The sequence below is a fragment of the Rhinatrema bivittatum genome, chromosome 1 (assembly GCF_901001135.1).
Source record: "Rhinatrema bivittatum chromosome 1, aRhiBiv1.1, whole genome shotgun sequence".
Taxonomy (NCBI): Eukaryota; Metazoa; Chordata; class Amphibia; order Gymnophiona; family Rhinatrematidae; genus Rhinatrema; species Rhinatrema bivittatum.
The window spans coordinates 88,183,149-88,206,751 of NC_042615.1; the positions used below are offsets into that span (position 1 = coordinate 88,183,149).

Consider the following 23,603-nt stretch of genomic DNA (forward strand, 5'->3'; position numbering starts at 1 on the left):
TTAAGGAAAACTAAATCTAAGATGTGTCCCAGTTTATGAGTGTGCAAATGAATTAACTGTAACCATGTCAAAGCTGACAGTTGTTAAAAAAAAATCATCACAGTTTGATGCTAATGGGACATCAAAGTATAAATTAAAGTCACCGAGGATAATACAACCCTGTCTGTATATTTTCAAAGGAAATAAATCAGTATGCATCGCATGTTGAGCACTCAAAAAATGGGAGGAGAATAGAGCAAACATACACAAGAAAGGGTCCAATGTCAACTGTTACTGGAGATAAATCCAGAGATTCCTTAATTAGAACTAATAAACCCCCATGTCTTCAAACAGACTGACAATAAGAAAATATATACGGAGAACTAGAACTTGATCTGAGTCTGAAAATCACGTTTCAGTGATACAAATAAATTGGGAGATGTAGATTTTAACAGGTAGTTTTTTCCAAATGGACTGTCCATTTATAAGCTAGATAGTTAAAATGTCCCGCTGACAAACACAGGAAGAGCGTGAGATAACTGAACAGGCACCCATTTCAGCCTCCCTTCATAAACTTGGCCTGTAAGAACAGGAATAGTGTCAAAAGCCATCATCTTACCCAGAAAAAGTTACAAATACTTCCGATGAACAGCCCACTTAGTAAGGATACAAACTCTCTCACGAACCTACACAAAGATTTTTTTTCACACTTGAAATATTTAATTAATCTATAGAATTTCTTACATAAAACATCATACAAAACCAACCGTTGCACAAAAGGATTGCTTCCATCTTTGCTTGGATGATGCAGCTATTAATGGAACACACTTATTTAGCAGTTTTTAAAGTATTCAAGGTCATAATATTTTTGACACACCTTAAACTTTTTCAAATGTATGAGTGTTTTAGAATCATTGAAAAGTTACAAATTTTAAAATCTACTTGCTCCCCCCACCACCCCCCTAAATTACTATGGAACAAAACATTATAGTACAGTTATATTCCATGACAAAAGGCATTAAAATTGATATGCAAGAGGGAGGGCACAGTCATCCTGGCTGATATTCCCCCCCGTGTTTTCCATGCACTCCATGGATATGCTATCACACTATATTAAGAAACAATGAAAAACAGAGCCATTAAACACTGCCCAAGAAGTGCACCCAGCCATAATGTAACTCCCTCTGCCTGCATACCTGTGGAGGAAGGAATTTCTCGATACGTTTGACTACAAACATTTTCTCCAATACGGTGCTGACCGACGGCCTATCCTTAGGATTCCGTTTAAATAGCTGGGATATCAGATTGCGCAGGTCATAGGAATAGTGCAGAGAAACAGGAGGGAATGTTCCACGGATGATCTTCAGGACCAGGTTCTTCATGTTTCCAGCTTCAAACTAGACTCACGGGGAGGAGGGGGGGAAAAAAAACCCAAAAAAAACCATTACACATGTGGCTTCCTCTGGTGAAGGAAAGTGCAGCTTTCATTATAGTATCTGAGTCTGTGGAAAGGGCCAGACAGACACATCAGAGGTACTGCAGCAAGCAGAATACTCTCACAGCACAAGTTGAGAAAAATGGAATCTGCCATTTTAACTTAACACCAGAAACACATTCCCACATTCTACAAGTACTCGAACTAATGTGACACTGAATATGATAGGTGGATTTAAATACATGTCGTGTCTTAATGTCACATTATATTTTATTATAAAAATCTTGTAGCCCACAAAACCTTACATGTTCAAACCATAAAAAGGCACTTTATGATTTTACAACACTTGAATCTAAAGGGAATTAACATTATTGCATAGAGATAAGGGAAAAGCCACTTCAAGATCCCACAGACTGTCTCATTTTGAAAACTTCAGAGCCCCCACTTGTCAGTTAATTCAACAGTGTGTAAAGTAAAGTGCAAGTTTCATTCTGATATTTAGGTTATACAGAATCTCGCTAACAAATACTATGACATGATGCTTGGATAAGGCATTATAAGGCCATTAATGTTAAATGTGACAGTTGAACTTGGTCCTTGAAAGAAACAGAGAAACAGGTTTAAACCTGTTTCTCTGTCTGTCTTAAGCCTTTGGCTTAAGACATGGTTGTTTAAACAAGCCTTTCCAGACACCAACTGAACCGCAATTCAATGACATCCACAATCAGACACTCTTAGAACTTTGTAAATAATTGCTCTCTATGTTAAAATTCCTTTAGACTTTCCTCCTCCCAGTTTCGAATCTCCCCTGTTTTATTGTAACTGAGGAGGTTTTTTTTCTTTTCACTTGCTACAATTTGTTAATTTATTCATTTATTTATTTTTTCACCCCCCTGTTAAATGAAAACCGGCATCCCAATCTGGGATGCGGTTAAAAGTGTGAGTACTGCAGTAATAAGATTGGAAAAAAAAGTGGACTCAATGTCATTGGATAACCAAAGGAATGTAGAATCTAACCAGGAAAAACATGATGTGATATCTAGGAAAGTAAATGAAAATGAAGAGAAAATACAATCCTTACAGAAATTAAACTTAATGGTGATAAAAGATCAGTTAGCCTCATCTCATCGGTTAGAATTATTGGAGAATAGGTCTCGTCACCTTAATATTAGAATAACAAATTTTCCCCAGGTTTTGGGCGAGTCTCCATATACTTCTTTAAAAAAATATCTTAGAGAAGTATTGTCCTTTTCAGAGGAAGAACTTCCCTCTGTTAATACGTGTCATTTCTTTCTGAAAAGAGCAGCAATTCCAGCTAACCTTACAAATTTTTTAGAAGACTCGACCCTAGATGTGATATATAGTAATACCTTACTTGTATCATTTATTGCCGTGAAAGATATAGGCATTATAATGAAAAAATACTTTAAAAAATTTCCCACTTCTTTTCATGGTCAGATTGTCAAAATATACCCAGACTTGGCCCCCATCACAAGGACAAGGCGTAGAGAATTTCTTCTTTTAAAACAAAAAGTAATTTCATTAGGTTTTTCCTTTATTCTACGCTATCCATGTAGATGTGAGATCAAGAAAGGGGAATATGAATATGTTTTTTTCCAAACTGAGCAACTCCAGAAGTTTTTAGATGCTCAACAACCTACTGCATCAACCCCAGTGCCTACTGATATGCCATCTGTAGAGTTGTTACAGGGTATTGAGTAAATATCATGTGGCTGATAAATATCCAGCATGATTATGTATGCTTGTAATATGTATGATTTTCCTGATTTATTATCTCCATTGAATTCCTAATGTTCCTTTATAGTCTCTATTGTTTCTTTATTTAATTTGCTTAAATTCTTATTTCAGATATACAATATATAATTAGTAGTTTCTTGAATATGTTTGGAATGGAGGAAAAGAAAAAAGGGTTTATGTGGAATCTATTTGAATGTTTCTGTATATTTGAAATGTGAAAATTTAGAAATAAAGATTTTAAAAAAAAAAAAAAAATGAAAACCGGCATGATGAGATTTATCATCTTGAATGCCGGTATAGAAAAGTGCTAAATAAAACATAGGTAATTTTAGGAATTGTAGCCAATAGCATCATTTTATAATTGCAGATCTGGGAAAGCAGAAGTATAATGGGAGGAGATATGAAAAGAGTTGAGTATTTGACCAGAGGAAAGGTCAGGATATGGGGGATCCAAGCAGTACCACAGATTTAAGCCATGCTAGTTGGGTGGACATGTTATGCTCGACCGGTTCATCCCATGGACCGGCACCAGCCTCCTCTAGAGAACGTGGCAGGACACTGCTACGGCCTGGCACACAAAAGTCAGCACGTGCGGCGAGGGGAGGAATTCTGCAAGGCCGCCTCCCGAATACGTCAGAGGCGGTCCTGTACTAAAGGCTTCCTCCTGCCCTCCACAGATGCCTTGGCAGTGGGTCGACTCATCTGAGAGTAAATGCCTGCATTCCTGTCCTCATCTCCTGATTCCTGCCTTTGCTGTGGTTTCCGGAGTCCGTGTCTGTCCGTTGTCCTTGAATTTCCTTGTCTGTGGTCAGTTTCCTCTCATCTGTCTTCAGTGTTTCTTCATGTCCCTGTGGTCACCCAAGGGCTCAACCTAAGGAGAACGTGGGCTGGTATTGGGGGAAGCTCTTTGGGCCTCTGCTTCTGCCAGCTCCACCTGCCGACAGTGGGGACCTGTGGGGCTCCTTCCTGCAGGAGCACCAACTCCCCCTTGGCCCAAGGGTCCACATTCACAAGAGGACAGTTAAGGACTGATAAAGTTGCGGATGTAGCAGCCAGAGAAAGTAAATATGATCTGCTTGAGGAAGGAGATAAGATCTCACCTGTCAGAATGGCTAACTTGTAGAGTGTATTGTAAATATGACTGATATAACATGCTGCACTTTTACTTCTACAGTTGCTAATGTTAAAAGAAATGTGACACATTAGAAAAGAATAGTATCAGTAACATCATCTGCTTTGGTGCATTTTCTCAATGGAAGTAAAAAGCCTAAGAAGCATCTCTAAGCCCCTAAAGATAAAGATATAGAGGGACTGGAATGCTATCAGAGAAAAGTAAGGGGAGAACAGCATGCAACATACATGACCATAAGATTAAACTGAAAATTGGACTTACTGCATGTTTCAAAGTGCACATCTCATACAGAACACAACCCAGGGCCCAAATGTCACTGTGGAAGAGATATAAATATAGATACATATATATATATAAATCAAAGAAAATGTATTACAATTTATATACTGCTTCATTCATTCATTCAGTAAGATTTTATTATGAGCATGGTTGTATTTTTTTAATGACCGGTCTTATGACACCAGTGCACCATGTTCTGTTTCAATTGTTCCATTTGTTTCTGTCTGATTTTATGTTTTTATGAGTGTTTTATTGTTACCTGCCTAGAAGTTGTGAAGGAGATGAATATAAATTTGTTTAAATAAATAAATAAATACATACATACAAACAGAATGCTTGGAGCAGTTACACAAGTTGCTTCTCAGTTCTAGCCCTATATCCTCTACTACCAAAATATAGGGGAAAAAACTCTTCAAAATGGTTTTAAAATGTAAGTACTGCTTAATTAATATACGTACTTTTACATTTTGTCACATTTGAAAGCAGTCTCCCCCCCCCCCCCACCAAAACTCAAATCTATAAAAAGAAAATGTCATCAATCACTGAAGACATTTCTATTGACAGTCTTGGTTTTACAAAAAAAAAAAAAAATCCACAATGGAGGAAGGTGAATTAAAAAAATGGTGATGCAGATAGGCTTTTGAGACACAAAGTTACATTTGAAGAAGGGACTTACTTCAAAAGCTTGATGACATTTTTGGATTATTTTTACTTTAGGCCTATAAAAAGTGATCAGATCCTACTGCTTCCCCAAAAGCTACCTTTGGCACAAGTAGCCTGCAGTAATTACTGAACATACTCAGTGGGAAGGGAAGTGTCAAATGCACAAAGCAAGCTACAGTACATCACATTCCCTCATCATAGATACCTTTTGTTATTGTAAGGTCGGTTTTCACAGATTTCAGGTGATAAATAATAAGGCGTCCCAATGCAAGTGCGAGCCAGCTCCACAGTACTAGGAAAGAAAAAGAAAGAAAAACCTCAAAGAATTTAACATACTGGCACTGTGGCACATTTTATTGTACTTTAAGGCTTATGCTGAAACCAACAAAAAACTACTGAAGTAAAAATTAAAAGATTACCTATTGAGAACTCTAGCTATTCCGAAATCTCCCAACTGTATCGTCCCATCTTTGGTTAAAAATATGTTCTAAATTGAAACAATACAGAGGGGGGAAAAAGTTAGTGTAATTACAAGATGTAATCAACTTATTAACTTGAGGCACATCATCTTTGTAAACAGACAGGCCTGCAAATAAGACAACGATCACAATCTGCAGCTAGTGGTTTCTTTAAAACTTTTATAAAACCCTGGCTTTTCTTAAAAAAAAAAAAAAAAAAGATGGGAGTTAACCCACCAAAAAATAAAACTAGTTAAAAGAAAGTCAAAGGTGGACAGAGGTGGAATATTTATTAGGATTTTAAGGTGGCAGTTTTCACACCGTTCACATTAGGACAAAAGTCCATGAGTATTTTAACCCACGGAGTTTGCACCAATTTTCAAGATGGGAAAATGGGTGCTTTTGCTTTGAAACTTGTAGGTAAATGCTTCTTCTGTGGACACTTTTTAAAATACAAAATAAATAAAATGGTTATCCACATACATTATTTCCCTCCCCCGACCTAAACACACCTCTGGGAACACCTCCTCTCAATGCGGCTAAACGTCCACGCATCATGGAACAGTGCGCACACTTTTAGCTGCACTGAGAAAGGGCAATTTTCAGACAGGTGATTTACGCAGGCAAACCGTTTTTCACTCACTGAACCTGCTTTGTAAATTGCCCTCTAAACAATGACCAAAAGCAACAACCTTAAGGTGTTTTTTTTTGGTTTGTTTTTTAAGCTTCCATCCTTTAACATTCATCTGTTATAGCCAGGGACCTTTGCTTTCAGTTGTTTATTTTAATTTTTCCTACGAATTTATCGATGTTTAATATAGTAAACAAAATCAAGGGAAAGAAAATGACTCACTGTTTTCTCACTGAATTTCTCCCAGTTTTGTTTGTTATAATATACACTGACAAATTCCCAGGAAAATTAAAACGTGAAATGAAGGCCCTAGTTACAGCAGCTGTTACAGGCAATCTTCCATTGGTTTTCAGTACATATACCTGAAAATATTTGTTCCTGGCTACATACCATTTCAATTGGTTTTAAAATCTTGGTAATAAATTTGAATGCATTAAAACTGCAATGCCACATCCAAACCTTTTAACCCTTCCCCTTCTCCCCCCAAAAATGGTCCCAATAATGCTGTCATCATAGTTTGCTTTGAGTGTTTAAGAATCAGGGAAGATAACCCAACATGGTCCTCAGTTTTGCAAGGTTTATTCTATTACTACCTTGTGTAATCCTTATTTCTTGTATTTTATTGATGTAGAATTGATAAAATCTCAATAAACTATAAATAATAAAAAAAAAAAGAATTCAACTGTTGTATAACATTTTATATATGCACATTTGTAACTACCTTTTTTGCAAGTTCAAATAAAAATAACCCTCTATTACAAGAAAATTGCAAAAATGTTTAATTGGTTACTTCCATCCTCTTACTTTGGGGTAAAATACAAAATTATTTAAAATATAGTTTTGATTCCTCACAGCCCTTCCCTAGATGATGGCTCTCAGGACAAAGCAAATTCATTTTAAAAGATACAAAATCCCAGTAGGATACTGAAGCAATCCAATAAACTGTAGCAGATCTGCACATGTGTATGAAACAATTGAATACAGCCCAAAACCAGTAAAGCACCATTTATCTCCAGGAACTGATGCCATGGCTCAGGTTTGTGAGATCATCCCACAATTGTCAATGTGAATGGGACCTGGGCACACTGTGGGGGTGGTGCATTTCCTCTCTCCGTTTTCTTTTTGCAGCAGCCGCACAGTTGCTTTTGGGCTGTGGGCCATTTTAAATGCACTCACAAGATGGTTTAAGACCAAGAAGCATGTAGGCAATGGCACTGGAGTCGCAATTGGTGTGGGCAGCTTTTCTGCTTTTGGAGCCTTACTATTGAAATGGTTGTGTCAGCAAGCTACTCTGGCACTTCAGCATGCTAGACACCATGTTTGTAAAAATATTGGTTCCCTGGAAAGAATCCAAGGGATTCAGCACAAAATGCATCATAAAGAAAGAAAGCAGAGCCCCAGAATTAGCAATATAACCAGAAGCAGTATAAAGTAACAGATGAATGGAAAGGGGACATGAAAAATTTCAAAAGCCCACACAATGCAAATCTATGAAAGAGGAAAAACAAACAAACAAAAAGTAGTAAAGTTATCCCTTCATATATGAGATAAATGTTCCTGCATATTAAAATTCTGCATGTTGAAAGCAAGTTTGCTTATCATAAACAGGATTTTCTGTAGATAGCAGGATGAAATAGCAAATCACATGTGGGTGACATCATCCGGTGGCATCGAACAGACCTCTCTCTCTGCTAGTAGAGATTTTACTCTACTAAGCATTTGCAGGAATTCCTGCACGGGCATAGCCTCGTGAGCCCTCAGTCTTTTTTTTTTTTTTTTAGTTAGGTAGTCAACACTCCAGGGGGATGGATGGCTATTTAGGATACCTAATTCATTCTACTATTTACAGAAATCATTTACAGTAAGCAAAATTGGTTCTTACCTGCTAATTTTCGTTCCTGTAGTACCACAGATCAGTCCAGACAAGTGGGTTTTATTCATCCCTACCAGGAGATGGAGGTAAAGAACAAAACTTTGGGCACTGCCACATATACGAGAGTGCCACCTGCAGTCCCTCAGTATTAATCGATACCCAAGCCAAGATAAGAAAAATAAAGCGTGAACGAGGCTCCCAACATGGATACCCCTGACTAATTAGATAACCATGCAGAAAAACGCTAAACCTAGAAAGCAGTCTTTCGGCAGATATCCTCAGAGCGGGCCTCTGTGGTATTACAGGAACGAAAATTAGCAGGTGACCAATTTTCCTCTCCTGCATACCCAGATCAGTCCAGACAAGCGGGGTGTACCAAAGCCCTCTTACACTGGGCAGAGACCCGAAAGACCCGCTCGAAGAACACTCTCTCCAAAAGGCGGCCGCCTCCGGGGCCCACAATCCAAAAGACAATGCTTGGTAAAAAGTGTGCAATGAAGACCACACCGCAGCTCTACAGATCTCTTGGGGAGACACCAGCTGAGATAGCCCGAGCTCAAATGTGCTCTAAGACCCACTGGAACCGCTCTTCCTTTTGATATATAAGCTGCAGAGATTGTCTCGTTGGTTGAAAGAGACTAAGAAGCCTTAGACGCTTTTTCGCCCTTTTTTGCTCCCCCAAACAGGACGAACAAATGATCAGAACGACGAAAAACGTTAGTGACTTTCACGTAATGTAATATCATCCGTCTCACTCCAAAAGGTGACGTTCTCATCCCATCGAGGGATCCTGAGCCCAATCCAAAAACCCGGGCAACTCCACTAATTGGTTCACATGAAAAACCAACACCGCCTTAGGAAGAAACGAAGGTACCGAACGCAAGGACACTGTATCGGATGAGATCCGGAGAAAAGGATCACGGCACGTAAGTGCCTGCAATTCCAAAATCCTTCTAGCCGAACAGATAGCTACCAAAAAGACAATCTTCAGAGTCAGGATCTTCAAAGATACCCAATTCAGAGGCTCGAATGGCTCCTTGCAAAAGACCCGTAGCACGAGATTAAGATTCCATTCCAGACAAATGCGACGCAGAGGTGGACGGAGATATTTGACTCCTCATAGAAAATGCACCACATCCAGATGGGATGCCAAGGCCTTCCCCTGGACTCTCCCTCTGAGACAACCCAAAGCGGAAACCTGGACCCGAAGGGAACTATGGGCTAATCCTTTGGATAAACCCACCTGCAAGAGACAAAATATGGGACACCGACACTTGAAGAGGGTCCAATCCCTGTTGTCCAAACCAGGTCTCAAACACCTTCCATACCCTAGAATAGGCTAAAGAGGTAGCAGGGCGTCTCGCTTGGAGCAGCATGGTAATTACTGGTTCCGAATAACCCCTCTCACGCAGTCGCCTCCTCTCAAAAGCCAGGCCGCGAGACAAAAGCGATCCTCTCGATCGGAAATATAGGACCCCGATGTAGGAGATCCGGTAAATGGGTCAGGTGTAGCGGTCCGTCCACTGCCAGCCGCACCAGATCTGCGAACCACGGACGGCGAGGCCATTCCAGAGCCACCAGAATCACTGACCCTGTATGGCCCTCTACACCCTGAGTACTTTTGCTACCATCAGCCTCAGAGGAAAGACGTACAGGAGGACTCCGGTCAGCCACGGACATATGAGGGCATTGAGCCCTACCACCCCGGACTCCCTCCGGTGGCTGAAGAACCTTTGCATCTTGGTATTGATACTCGTTGCCATGAGATCGAACTGCAGGGTTCCCCACCATTCGCAGAGAAGCTCCCAGGCCCTCAGAATTCCCATTCCCCCGGATCCAACTGCTGCCAGCTGAGGTAATCCACCTGGACATTGTCGACTCCTGCGACATGGAGGCGGCAATTCCTTCGAGATGAAGCTCTGCCCACTCAAACAACAGCTGAGCCTCCTGCGCTACCTTGGGACTCTTCGTTCCCCCCTGGAGGTTGATGTAAGCCACCATGGTCGAATTGTCCGAGAAAACTCGCACCATCCGATCGCGGCCCAAGGGTAGAAACTGCTCTAGAGCTTGGCACATCGCTCTCGTATCCAGGCGATTGATGGACCATGTCTGTTCAGACATTGACCAAAGGCCCTGAGCAGACCTGCCCAGACAAACTGTCCCCCCCAGCCCCGAAGACTTGCATCCGTGGTGACCACCACCCACTCTGGGACCTCGAGAGGCATCCCCTTCTCCAGACTGTTCCGCGTCAACCAGCAGGCCAGACTGGCCCTGGCCGACTTAGTCAGAGCCAGGGGCAGGAAATATTGCTGCGACCAAGGATTCCAACCAGACACCAAGGCTCTCTGCAGGGGCCTCAAATGGGCAACCGCCTAGGGCACCAATTCCAATGTGGACGCCATTGAGCCCAGAACCTGTAAGTAATCCCAGACCTTCAGCATCTGTAGACGAAGCAGATGCCCCTGAATCTTGTTCACTCTGTCATCTGTAAGAAACTCTGCGCCACTGGGTGTCGAAACGGGCTCCCAAGTATTCGAGGGAATGGGAGAGGACAGATGGCTCTTCTGCATATTGATAACCTAGCCTAGAGATTCCATCACTGCCCTGGTATTCAAACCAGACTCAACTTCCTGAGATCGGATCAGACAAGTGCAAGCTTTCAGGGTAATTGCGATGGAGAAGGTACAGAGAAGGGCTACCAAAATGATAAGGGGAATGGAACAGCTCCCCTATGAGGAAAGACTAAAGAGCTTAGGACTTTTCGGCTTGGAGAAGAGACGGCTGAGGGGGGATATGATAGAGGTGTTTAAAATCATGAGAGGTCTAGAACGGGTAGATGTAAATCAGTTATTTACTCTTTCGGATAATAAAAAGACTAGGGGGCACTACATGAAGTTAGCATGGGGCACATTTAAAACTAATCGGAGAAAGTTCTTTTTCACTGAACGCACAATTAAACTCTGGAATTTGTTGCCAGAGGATGTGGTTAGTGCAGTTAGTATAGCTGTGTTTAAAAAGGGATTGGATAAGTTCTTGGAGGAAAAGTCCATTACCTGCTATTAATTGGGTTGTCTTGGAAAATAGCCATGCTGTTACTAGCAACGGTAACATGGAATAGACTTAGTTTTTGGGTACTTGCCAGGTTCTTATGGCCTGGATTGGCCACTGTTGGAAACAGAATGCTGGGCTTGATGGACCCTTGGTCTGACCCAGTATGGCATGTTCTTATTTTCAAGTATGGGTCACCCAAGTCAGGGACGCTCAAGCACAGAGAACCCAAGTATGGGACATTTACATGAATAAGCGCATACTACAGATGCTCAAAACTTGTCTGCCCAACCACGCGGCCCAGATAGATGCCAGGCATTATTTCATAGCAGACCTGCACAGAAAAAAGCGTGCAAATGCCATTGTGGCCTACCATGCAGCAACTCAGAAAGCCTGAGAGCAGGGCCTAACCCAAAAGGCTGCTCAACCTACTAAAACTGCCACAATTCCCTTCCCTCAAGGAGGCAGAGGCAAACATAGAATTGGTCCACTGAGGCTCAGAGACCAGAATAGAAAAGAAGGTGAGAGGAATCCAACCTTATCTCTCTCATTTCCTTCTACTATTTTTTTTTTTTTTTAAAACAAGCAATCCCCTGTAGGGAAATGCTGTCTACCATCTGCTGAAGATGGAGCATACTGGCTGGCTGATGTCAGTGTGTGTGCGTGTGTGTTGACATCAGCCAGCCAGGCAGACATTATACACATACACGCCATGACGTCAGATTTGCTCCGTCTCCATCTACTGGTAGAGGTATATAACCCACTGGTATGGATTAATCTGTCTGAATGCTAAGAAATGATTTGATTCACGATCCAGGGCACAAAACATCGAATGCAACAAAGATTTTGAGTTGATGGTGCCAATGCATCCTTGTATCAATGGCACTGATGCACTCAAGACTGTGCTTTTTGTGTACTGGCTGCTCCAGCAATTCCCTAGAGTTGCACCTGTTCATGCATGCTCAACCAAGGAGTCATCCCATTCCACTGACAGGGGAGATACTTTTGAGGAGCTTCTGCTCAATTCCAATCCCAGAGATGCAGACAAGTCTGCCCTTTGGAATGAGGACGACAGCCTGTGGCTTCTAAGAGACTTCCTCCATTTTCCAGGCCCCAGATTTCTGAGAATACAAAGATATTCATCTGCAATTGGTCTGGGTGTGGTCCACTGCAAGGCAGCTTTAGCAGAGTTCGTGCCCTTTGGTAATGGACATTTCTGCCATAAACATAATCCTTGAATCCACCAAATGTGGATTTCTTCTTTCCCGACATTGTGAGGAAATATGCTCTTCCTCTTCTTTTTTGTAGCACTGAAAAGTGTTATTTGGGGACTGCCTCAACTTTTAAAGAGAAAAGTATTGAGTTTTTACATAAAAAAAAGCCAGAGAGAAAGCAGAGTTGCTTACCTGTAACAGGTGTTCTCCTAGGACAGCAGGATGTTAGTCCTCACAACTGGGTGACATCAAATGGAGTCCGGCATGGAAAACTTTTGTCAAAATTTCTAGAAACTTTAACTGGCACACTGAGCATGACCAGCATGCCACTATCCATGCATCCCTCTTCAGTCTCGTAATATACAGGCTGGCCCATGGAAAAGTAGCCCGCCTCCAATTGGAGGCGGGTTACTTTTCCCATGGGCCACCCTGTAGAATTACGAAAAAATAAAACAAACTTGGAGAAAACCCAACACTGCAGGGTGGCGGACGGGTTTCCTGAGGACTAACATCCTATTGTCCTAGAAGAACTCCTGTTACAGGTAAGCAACTCTGCTTTCTCCTAGGACAAGCAGGATGGTAGTCCTCACAAATGGGTGAATCCCTAGCTACAAGCTGTTCCCGAACAAGGGGACCAACAGTCACCGAACCAGGTGCCACCGGGCACAAACAACCAAAGTGCTATTGGTAACACAGGGAGACAGCCTGAACCTGAACAAAAGGCTTGAAGCAGAAAGAGTTGGGTTTCACAGCTGAAAGATTCCGGAGGACTGACTGGCTGAAATTGCTGTAGTGCAGGGCGAAAATGTGGAGAGAACTCCATGTTGCCACCTTGCAGATCTCGTCCACAGGGACTGCTCACACGTGGGCCACCAAAGTTACCATGGCTCTGATAGAATGAGCCTTTACATGGCACCTAAGCTGCAGTCCTGCCTGACCATAGCTGAAGAAAATACAATACACCAGTCAGTTGGACAAAACAAACCTTTTCTTCAGTTAGGCAATACCATCTTGGGGTATCCACAACAGTTTCTAGACTCGAAGGAAGTATATGCCATCTTATTCAGTCCATTTGTGAAGCGTTTGACATGACTACCCACTCTTCATCGGTCTTGATGGGAGCATGTCAGATGGCTTGTGTAAGATATCTATGATATGCTAGCAGCCATCTCTGCCTGGGGGACCAACTCTTCAGGGATAAACTCAGGGAAAAAAAGGTTGCTCAAATCAAAGAGAAACATTTGGCAGTCCAGTTTCTCTCAAAAACAGTTCAAAGCAACATTTTTTTCAAGATGACCGAACTATGTTTTTATTAGGCCATACTTTAAGAGACCCCCCTTCCATCTTCGCTTCTGCAACAGCAGCAGCAGCTTCCGGTCCAAAGTAGAGAATGCCATCAGCCTAACATGGCACCACAGGCCCAACTGAAGCCAGGGCCAAGTTTTTGACCATCTTACAAACCCAAAAGCCATCCTCCCCGGTATGAAGGAGGATCCAACTCTACTTGGAGGAATGGCGCAAGATAACCAAATACTACTAGGAGCTCAAAATTGTGGCATGCGTATGTTGTTTATGTTTCTCCCAACTCCCCACGCTTCTTCATTACTCAGCTTTCAATCCAGATCAGCCTCATGCAGTGCTATTCTGCCTGAAAGTGGAGTTGCTTTTCTAGTCAACAAGCGATAGAATCTATTCCACTCCAACAGCATGGCTACTCCAGATACTTCCTTATGCCCAAGAAAACCAGGGGATTGAGACTCATCCTGAATTTAAAGAAGTTTGAAGAAGAATCTGCTCTGGGAGGAATTCAAAGTGAACTCCCTTTTCAGAATTCTCTCCTTCATTCAGAAGGGGGATTGGGTATGTGTGCCCTGGATAAGGATAATGCTTATACTCATATCTTCATCCATCCCACTGGCTTCTCATATGGTTTGTGGTGGACTCCTCATTACCAGTACACAGTACTCCCTTTAAGCGTCACCAAGGGTCTTCACCAAATGCCTAACTGTAGTAGTATCTCTCTATGCAGCCCAGCATTCTTCTGGCTTTAGCTATTGCCTTGTCACATTGTGTCTAACAATGTGAAGACGGCGAAGCAATCACCCCAAGGTCCCTCTCTTGCTCCATGCACAACAGCGCTTCACCCCCCCGAGACATACAGCTCTTTTGGATTACCACACCCCAGATGCATGACTCTGTACTTCTTGGCACTGAATCCCGGCTGCCATATCAATCACCGTTCAAGCTTCCTTAATTCACGTTTCATTCTTTCTACTCCTTCCGGCGAGTCCACTCTGTTGCAAATCTTAATATCAACAGGACTGGTCCCAACACCGATCCTTGCGGTACTCCACTTAACACCACTCTCTCTCTTCAGAGTAGGTTCCACTTACCATCATACTCTGTTTTCTATCCATCAACCAGTGTGTAATCCAGGCCACCACCTTGACACTCATGCCCAAACTTCTCATTTTATTCACAAGCCTCCTATGCTGAAATCTAAGTAGATGACATTGAGTGCTCTTCATCAAGCCAATTCCTCAGGATTTGTCTAACAGGAGCTTTCTCTGGTGAATCTATACTGCCTCTGGTCCAGCAATTCTTCTGACTGTAGATAGTTCACTATTCTTTCCTTCAGCAGTGTCTCTATTACTGTTCCCCACAACCAAGGTGAGGCTAACCAGTCTGTAGTTTCCAGCCTCCTCTCTGCTCCCACTCTTGTGAAGTGGGACTACCACCATTCTTCTCCAATCACTCAGTACCACTCCCATTTCCAGGTATCTATTGAACAGTTCGTGCAGCATACCTGCCAGCACATCTCTGAGCTCCCTCAGTATCCTGGCATGAACCTCATCAGGCCCCTTGGCTTTGTCCACTTTCAGTTTTCCTAGCTCTTCCCATACATTCTCTTCTACTTCACCTCCCTCCATTTTCTTGTTAACTAGCGACTGTCCTTCTCCAGGGTCTTCTTTAGTGAACATCGAACACATACATTGACTGCTGAATGCAGATCAGACAACAACCAGAGACATTTTAGTCACTCTGGGACACATAGCGGCAGTAGTCTTCATATGCAATTCTTACAGCAGGGTTCTGCTCCCAGTGAGACCAATTAATTCAGCCCTTCACAATCTCTGTGGGTGTCTCATAAAATATGAAACAGGAGATTTGCTGGTGACTGCAAGCCTTGATCCTTCAAAATGGGGTGGCATTCTGGTTTCTTCCTCACTAAGTAGCATCAGCAACAGGTGCTTTCACACAAGGACTGGGAGTGCACATAGATTCCATTCCAAACTCAAGAGACTTGATCATTTTAATAAAAAAAATTAAAAGAAAAGACTATTTTAGATCAACCTTCTAAAACTACAAGCAATCAGATACACTTTGACAGCTTTCACACATCTCCTCTAGGAGGAAGAACATTCTCAGTCAAACCTGCAACTAGGTAGCCATATTATGTGAGAACAAACAAGGAGGCAGGGGTTATGGACCCTCTGCTAAGGAGCAATAAAGATTTAGGAATGAGCATGCAAACATCAGGCTGACTTGCAAGTAGCCTATATTCCTGGAATTTCCATCACATTGACATATCACCTCAGCAGTGTACTTCGCTCACATGAGTGGTCTCTACAACAATCAGTTGCCAATAGACTGTTCAGTTTATGAGGATTTCCAGCAATTGACCACATCAGAGGAAACCAGAAAATTGGAAAGATTTTGCTCCATTCGGCTCAGTATGCTTTTCTGCCCAACTGGAGTGCAGATCTCACATATGCTTTTCCAGCAATTTCCAAGGATCACCAGGATGGTGCAAAGAGTCCTCGAGGACTGGGCTCAACTGATTGACATTGCTCCAGTGTGGCCCAGCTAAGTTTGGTTTGTGTCCCTAGTACAGTTATCTAGCGCCTCTCCGAAACACCCTTACTAACTTAAGAATGACTTTTAGCATCTGAACCTCCCTCTTTCAACCTGCTAGCATTGATGTTTAGCACTCTAGGATAGTTCACTTGTCCTTACACAAAGATTTGAGGATACAGTACTGTCTGCCTAAAAGCTGTCTACATGAAGAGCTTACAGACTCAAATAGAAAAAATGTTTCTCATCTTGGTGTCTACAGTCCTCTGACCCATTCACATATAAAAATGGAAGTACTTTCTCTGTCTTCCTCAGATTTTGGTACTTAGAAACTTAAAAACATGATAGCAGAAAAAAAAACCCCATATGGCCGATCTGTCCAATTTATCTAGCCTTTACAACTCTCATCACTTTCTCAGATATCCCATGTTTTCTTGCATTCAGATCATGTTTTTGCCTTCACCATCTCTACTACCCTTGATGTAAAAAAAATATTTCTTAAGATTACTCCTGAGTCTATCCCTTTTGACCTTCACCCCTTGACCACTTGGTCTAGAGCCTCCTTTCCACTGAAAGAGAATAGCCGCCTGTGCATGGAAATCTTTGAGATATTTAAATGTCTCTAATCTCTCTCCTATTTCACCTTTCCTCTAGGGTATATACATGTTTACATCTTTAAGTCTATCCCCATATACTTTAGAATGAAGGCCACTGATTATTTTAGTAGCCACCCTCTGGACAGATTCCAACTGGTTTATATTCTTTCAGAGGTGTGGTCTCCAGAATTATACACAGTATTCCAAATGAAATTTAATCAGGAACCCATACAGGCATAATATCATCTCCCTTTTTCTGCTGTCTATGTTATTCACTATGCAATCAAGCATCTTTCTGGCTTTTACTGTTGCTTCAACTATCTGTTTGGCCTTCTTAAAATCATAAGACAATTACTCCCAGTTCCCACTCTTCTTTTGTACTTAGGAGAATTTTTGCTTCCAATACTGTAAAATATCCCTTGGGTTTTTGCATCCTAAATACATTACTCTGCATTTTTTAGCACTAAATCTTTGCTGCCAGTCTCTAGACCATTCCTGGAGCTTCGCTCCTTATGTTTTTCACACCTTTTTGGATGTCTACCCCCCTTTCGGATTTTGGTATCAACAAAAAAAAAAAAAAAAGCCTTTCCCAACAAGCCTTCTGTTATGTCAGTCACGAAAATGTTGGGGCATAAGTTGTACATAAGATTTGCCATACTGGGTCATATCATAGGCCCATCAAATATAGTATCCTGTTTCCAAAAGCTGCCAATCCAGGTCACAAGTACCTAGCAGGATTCCAAAAGGTTAGATAGATTCAATGATGCTTATCCCAGGGATAAGCAAAGTATTTCTGCATCCCCATCTTAATAATGTTTATGGACTTTTCCTCTAGGAACTTTTGCAAACCTTTTTTAAATGCAGCTATACTAACAGCTTTCACTGAATCCTCTGGCAATAAAATCCAGAGCTTAATTATGTGTTGGGTAAAAATAATATTTTCTCTTGTTTTAAATGTACAACTTAGTAACTTCATTGTGTGTCCCCTAGTCTTTGTGCTTTTTGAAAAAATAAACAATTGATGCACATTTACTCGTTCAACTCCACTTATATTATAGACGGCTATCATATCTCCCCTCAGTTGCTTCTTCTCCAAGCTTAAGAGTCCTAACCTCTTTAGCCTTTCCTCATAGGGGAATCATTCCATCCTCTTTATCGTTTTGGTTGCCCTGCTCATTTTGGTTGCACCTTTTCTAATTCTGCTATATCTTTTTTGAAATGCAGTGTCCAGAACTGTACATAATACTCAAGATGAGGTCTCACATGGAGCAATACAGAGGCATTATGAGAGTTGCTGTTTCCTTCTCCAGTCCTTTCCTAATAATTTGCTTTCGTGGCTGCTTCTGCACACGGAGCAGAAGATTTCAGTGTACATCAACGATGACACCTAGACCCTTTTCTTGAATGGTGACTCCTAATGTGGAACCTTGATTGTGTAGCTATAATTTGGGTTACTCCTCCGTAAGTGCATCATTTTGCACTTGTCCACATTAAATTTCATTTGCCATTTGAACGTCCAGTCTCCTAGTTTTGCAAGGTTCTCTTGCAATTTCTCACAACCCACTTGTAATTTTAACATCTTTTAATAATTTTGTGTCACTGGCAAATTTGATCACCTCAATAGTTGTTCCTATTTCCAGGTCATTTATAAATAAGTTAAAAAACTTATGCCACAGAACAAATATCTGGGGCATTCCATTGTTCATCTTTCTCCATTGAGAACATTTGCTATTTAGCTCTACTCTTTGTTTTCTATCTGTTCCCAATCCACAAGAGGACACTGCCCCTATCCCATAACTTTTTAATTTCCTAAGTCTCTCATGAGGGATTTTGTCAAACGCTTTCTGGAAATCTAGATACACAATATCAACTAGCTCACCTTTATCCACATTTATTTATGTCCTCAAAAACATTTAGCAGATTGATGATGCAAGACCTCCCTTGGCTAAATCCATGTTGGTTTTGTCCCATTAAACTAGGCCTATCTATAATTTGTTCTTTATGAGAGTTAACTATTCTGCCTGGCACAAACATCAGGCTCACTGGTCTGTAGTTTCCTAAATCACTCCTTGATCCCTTTTTTAAAAAGTGACATCACCCTGGCAACCCTCCAGTCTTCAGGTACCATAGATTATTTTAATGATAGTTAAATTACTAATAGCAGGTCCGCTATTTAAATTTTTCAATTCTTTTAGTACTCTGGAATGTATACCATCTAGTCTAGGTGATTTGCTATTTTTTAGTTTATCAATTTGTTCTATTACATCTTCCAGGTACACAGATTTGTTTCAGTTCTGCTGAATCATCACCTCTGAATATTGTTTCTTAAATCCTCCTCAGTGAAGACCAAAGCAAAGAATTAATATAGTCTCTCTGCTATGGGTCTGTCATCCCTAAGGGCCCCTTTTACCCATTGGCCATCTAATAGTCCAACTGACTCCCTTGCAGGCTTTTTTACTTCGAATGTACCTGAAAACATTTGAGAGCAGATGGTGTTAATAGACCCTCAAAGCATCAGAAATCTATTTTTGGTTCATTTTTTTTGTTGACCTGGCAGGTTCCTCCTGCTCATTCAGAACCAGGACTGGGATCAGGCATCAGGAGCCTTCAGAAAAAAAAAAAAGAAAAAACCACTCAGGAATATTTCCTCTATTTTATATCCCCTTCCAACTTTCTTTGGTCCTGTCATTGCAGCAATAGTCCTCAACCAGGAATAATATATCAACAGCTTCACTCAGAGCCATTACAACCCTATGGTCTTGGCTGTAAGTATCACTGTCCTTAGGCACCTTGGCATCATATGCAGTTACCACAGCATGGCCCAGCAGTGCAGAGGGAACATGTGCTCATGGCTGTCTTGCGAGTTGGAGTTTGGGAGGGAGGGGGAATTTGTGTGTTGGGGAGGGAGTCAATGCCCCTCAAATGCTCCAGTGCCGAACTGGCCCACATGGGTCGGAAGACAGAAGAGGCAACAACTGGTGCACTTGCATGGTGGGTGAGCAGTCAGCAGGCAAGAGCTACAGTGCTCCATGCTGATCCTGTCATACCAGAGAGTTTGTGGCTATTTAGAGCATGTGTGTGCTACTGGTCCCCGTGGCTCCTCTCCCCTCTCTATGAAGTGCTTACTGTTTCAAAAGCAGAAGCACACAGGTGGGGGGGGGCAGGACCAGCAACATTGAGCATGCTCCCAGTCCCCACAGATTATGCTGCTAGCTATGCAGAGAGGAGGGAAGAAGAGAGGAGAAAAAGAATGATAGAAAATTGCAGGAGGAGGAAGGGAAAGAGATGAAGACAGCAATGCAGGCAAGGAGGGAAACAGAAGAGAGAAAAGAAATGGGGAAAAGATGAAGATGTGCAATAGAAGCAGGAAGAGATTTGGGAAGGAGGGATGAGTGAGAGAAAGAAAGGACAGTATAGAGGTAGGATAAAGAGAAACTAAAGTAAAACAAAAGAATAGGTCTAGACATAAACAAAAGAAAGATAGCAGCAAAGTGGAACAATCTAGTGGAAAGTCTGAAAAGAAGGAATAGGTAAAAGAAAGGCTGATATAATAAAGCCATATGTTAAGACTGTATAATGAAATTCATTGCATAGGTTAATCCATACACTAAAAAATGTTTTAACTCCTGATGCAATAAGCAAATGGTATGCTAATACATCATGTGTTAAAATAAAAAAAAGCATGCAAACAAAAAATGTGCACATTCAGTAAATCAGAGTTAAAATGTGTACTCAACCCTTCACACAGTTAACCCATTATGTCCCAAATTTTTTAGAAGGCTATGGTCTAAACAGGACACAATGGGTTAAGCAAATATTTTAACTTGGGGGAGGGGGGGGGGGGGAAGAGAGAGGTCTTTATGCACACAGAACAATCCCAAATCATATTTTGGGTGCATAAATCATGAGACAGGAGCGGGTGATCATGAGATACCATGCAGACCCAGGTTTCATTTGGCCTAACAAGTGGAGCTGTGGCAACAGCTTTCCCTTTCAGTACCCATCATCCTTCTGTAACCCCATCCCCGGGCGTAGACTGCACTCTGATGGGGCCATAAAAAGAAATCTGGTGTCTCTTTGGGGTTGGACCTCAGGTTAGCTCGAACACTGTCTCTTAAGCCCAGGCCTGGATTTTTTGTTGGGTGGCGGGGGAAAGGTTTCCCTTTCAAAGCCCAGAGTGCTAAGGATGACTTTAGTTTTGCCTTCTCAGTGGCAGAGGAGTATTGTCCCAATGTGTGCTGCTACTGCCCAATAAACACACTGGAGACATTGAATTAGTGTCCAAAATTAAAGTTTTTACTGAAGGAGAATTTGAAGAGAAGTGTCACAGTTTAACTCAATCCTGAGCACCACAGGTATTCTCTTATGTTCTTTTTCCCTCTATCTGTACAGGAATTTCTTTATCAGGGCAAGGGGTTATCCACCCTCCAGGGCTTGGCTGGGTTTTGAACATATTTTATTGCTCCACCATGCTGCAACTGAACAGGTGGGAGGAGATGGAAGTGAAAGATTGCACCGTTTCCACATCCACCCTTCCCACCAATCATGGGTGGGGGGGGGGGGGGGAGGCTTGCAGTGAGAAAGGGAGAATCCTGTGAATTAGTGCAAGGGAAGAAGAGAAAAAAAAAAGCACAGAAAAGAAGTTTCAAGGTAACCAGAATTCAAAAGTTGCCCAGGTATGCTTCTTGGGGCTTCCAGTTCAATTTTTGTCTGCAAGTTTCTGTTTCTAAAATTTGTGGACCCTTATTCTCTATTTGTTGAGGATTTGTCCATGTTCTGTATGAGACAGACAAAGATGAAGGATTTTGCTAGTGTATAGTTTTGTGTAGGGATCTACAATTCAGCTTGTTCTGTTTTTCCAGTAGGAGGTGTATCGGTGTTTTAGGGTCCATTGCTACATTTGCAGTGCTTTTTATAGAAAGGGTTGGTGCAGTATGAACCCTATTTATTATTTATTTATTTATTTATTTATTTAAAAGCTCTTCTATACCGTCGTTAAGTTAGATAACATCACAACGGTTTACAGCAAGGCACGATAATGAATAAAGTAAGTGGTATAGATTACAATTAATCATGTACCATCATAGTGCGGTAACAATTCACTTCAATAAAATGTGTGTACATTAAGTTTGTCTGTAGGGAGCATAGTAGACTGAAAGAATTTAACTTTAATGTGCAATTGTAGGTTACAAATCACAATTTCTAGTTTGGTGCATCCTAATCAATCAACTGTTTTTTTCCTTCCTATTAGTTTTGTTAAAGTATAGCAGGTTTGCTACAAAATTTCAGAGTGTGTTTTGGGAAGGTTTTGGGGTTGCAACACACTGTGCCTGGTAGAAGAGGGAGTTTGCTTTGCTGTTAATGAGCTCTAGCACCTAATTCATTTAAGAGACTTTTAAAAACACTTTTTTTTAACCTCTACTCCTCAACAAGGTAGAAAATTAAGGTCCACATCCATACAGACCTAACAGTCACACCTGTGTTTACTTATAAATCAGTGTTTTATATTAAAAAAAAAAAAAAATGAAGTCTCCCACATCATGGTGTCGTGTTGTGTACAGGATGAGGGCACACTGTCACTTTCCCGTAGAAGCTACAGCTCTGGTATTGCTAGTTTTTGCTGTTTAGCTTATTAGAAAGTACAGAGGTAAAAATAAAATAAAATCCAGGCATGGCGATTGTTTGTTGGGATCTTTTTGCTCATATACCCGGGATAGTAGAGAACTTATGAGGAAGAAAAAGACTGGCTTGGATAAAATGTGATATTCAACAAGTGGTCAAGCTTCTACGGCTGACAGCTAAAACGTATTGCAAGAATATGAACCAGCTGGCCTTTCTGCCATCATCTAAGATGTTTCCATGTCACCTACAATAGTAGCTGTGGTGAGCAACCACACTCAATATAATATCACAGAAACAAGAGGAATATGGAGAGAATAAAAGGTTCTTATGCACTTTGAGTGTTTCTCTGTTCAGTTTATTCTCTCCCCACTCCTCCTGTTTCCATGTCACCTACGGCAACATCTATAATTTTGGTCAAACAGCCTTTTTCCTGTATTGGATGCCAGAGACCCTTTAACGCACCTGTGACTTTATGTCTCGATGTAAAATTTTTCTGTCATGCACATGTTTTAGTGCTAAGCAAATCTGCACAAACCAGTCCATAACCTGTAAAAACAAACGTTTAAAAGAATGATGTATAAACATTTATCCATCTTGATCTTCGTATATGCACCTAAGTAGAGATGAAGAGGATGGTGTCTTTACAAATAGTGGAAGCAAGCGGTATGCTAATAACAGTTTAAAGAGTACACTGTCTAGTTATGTACAGCATCTCAAATCTTACATTTAGACAACTTTCCACACTTTTAAAATATAAAAAGGTAAACACTAGTGAATATTTCCCCACAAAACCAAACAACCAACCTCACCATAACAAGATCTGGTTCTTTGACTAGCTTTCAGGAGCCAATATTCCCTTCTTCAGGTCAAAAGAATGACCCCATTCACTTTGTTTTCACATGATGAAGGAAGTGTTAGCTCTTGAAAGCTTTACGAAATGTATAGTTAGTCCAATTTAAGAAAGTATCACTTTATATTATTTTTCTTTATTGACCTTTTAAACCGTATTTATCCAAGATTTCTTCCAATATCACATTTTTGCACAGAAAGAACATTCAAG

General features: G+C 41.2%; 1 protein-coding gene across 1 annotated transcript in view; it reads right to left on the reverse strand.

Moving 5' to 3' along the window:
• The window catches only part of NEK1 (NIMA related kinase 1), a 328,757-nt gene that overhangs the window by 276,367 nt on the left and 28,787 nt on the right, over nucleotides 1-23,603 (reverse strand). Inside the window, 5 exon segments of the mRNA XM_029573804.1 lie at nucleotides 1,176-1,376; nucleotides 4,566-4,620; nucleotides 5,452-5,538; nucleotides 5,666-5,733; nucleotides 23,006-23,089. Of these exon segments, the coding sequence (XP_029429664.1) occupies nucleotides 1,176-1,376; nucleotides 4,566-4,620; nucleotides 5,452-5,538; nucleotides 5,666-5,733; nucleotides 23,006-23,089 (495 nt within the window).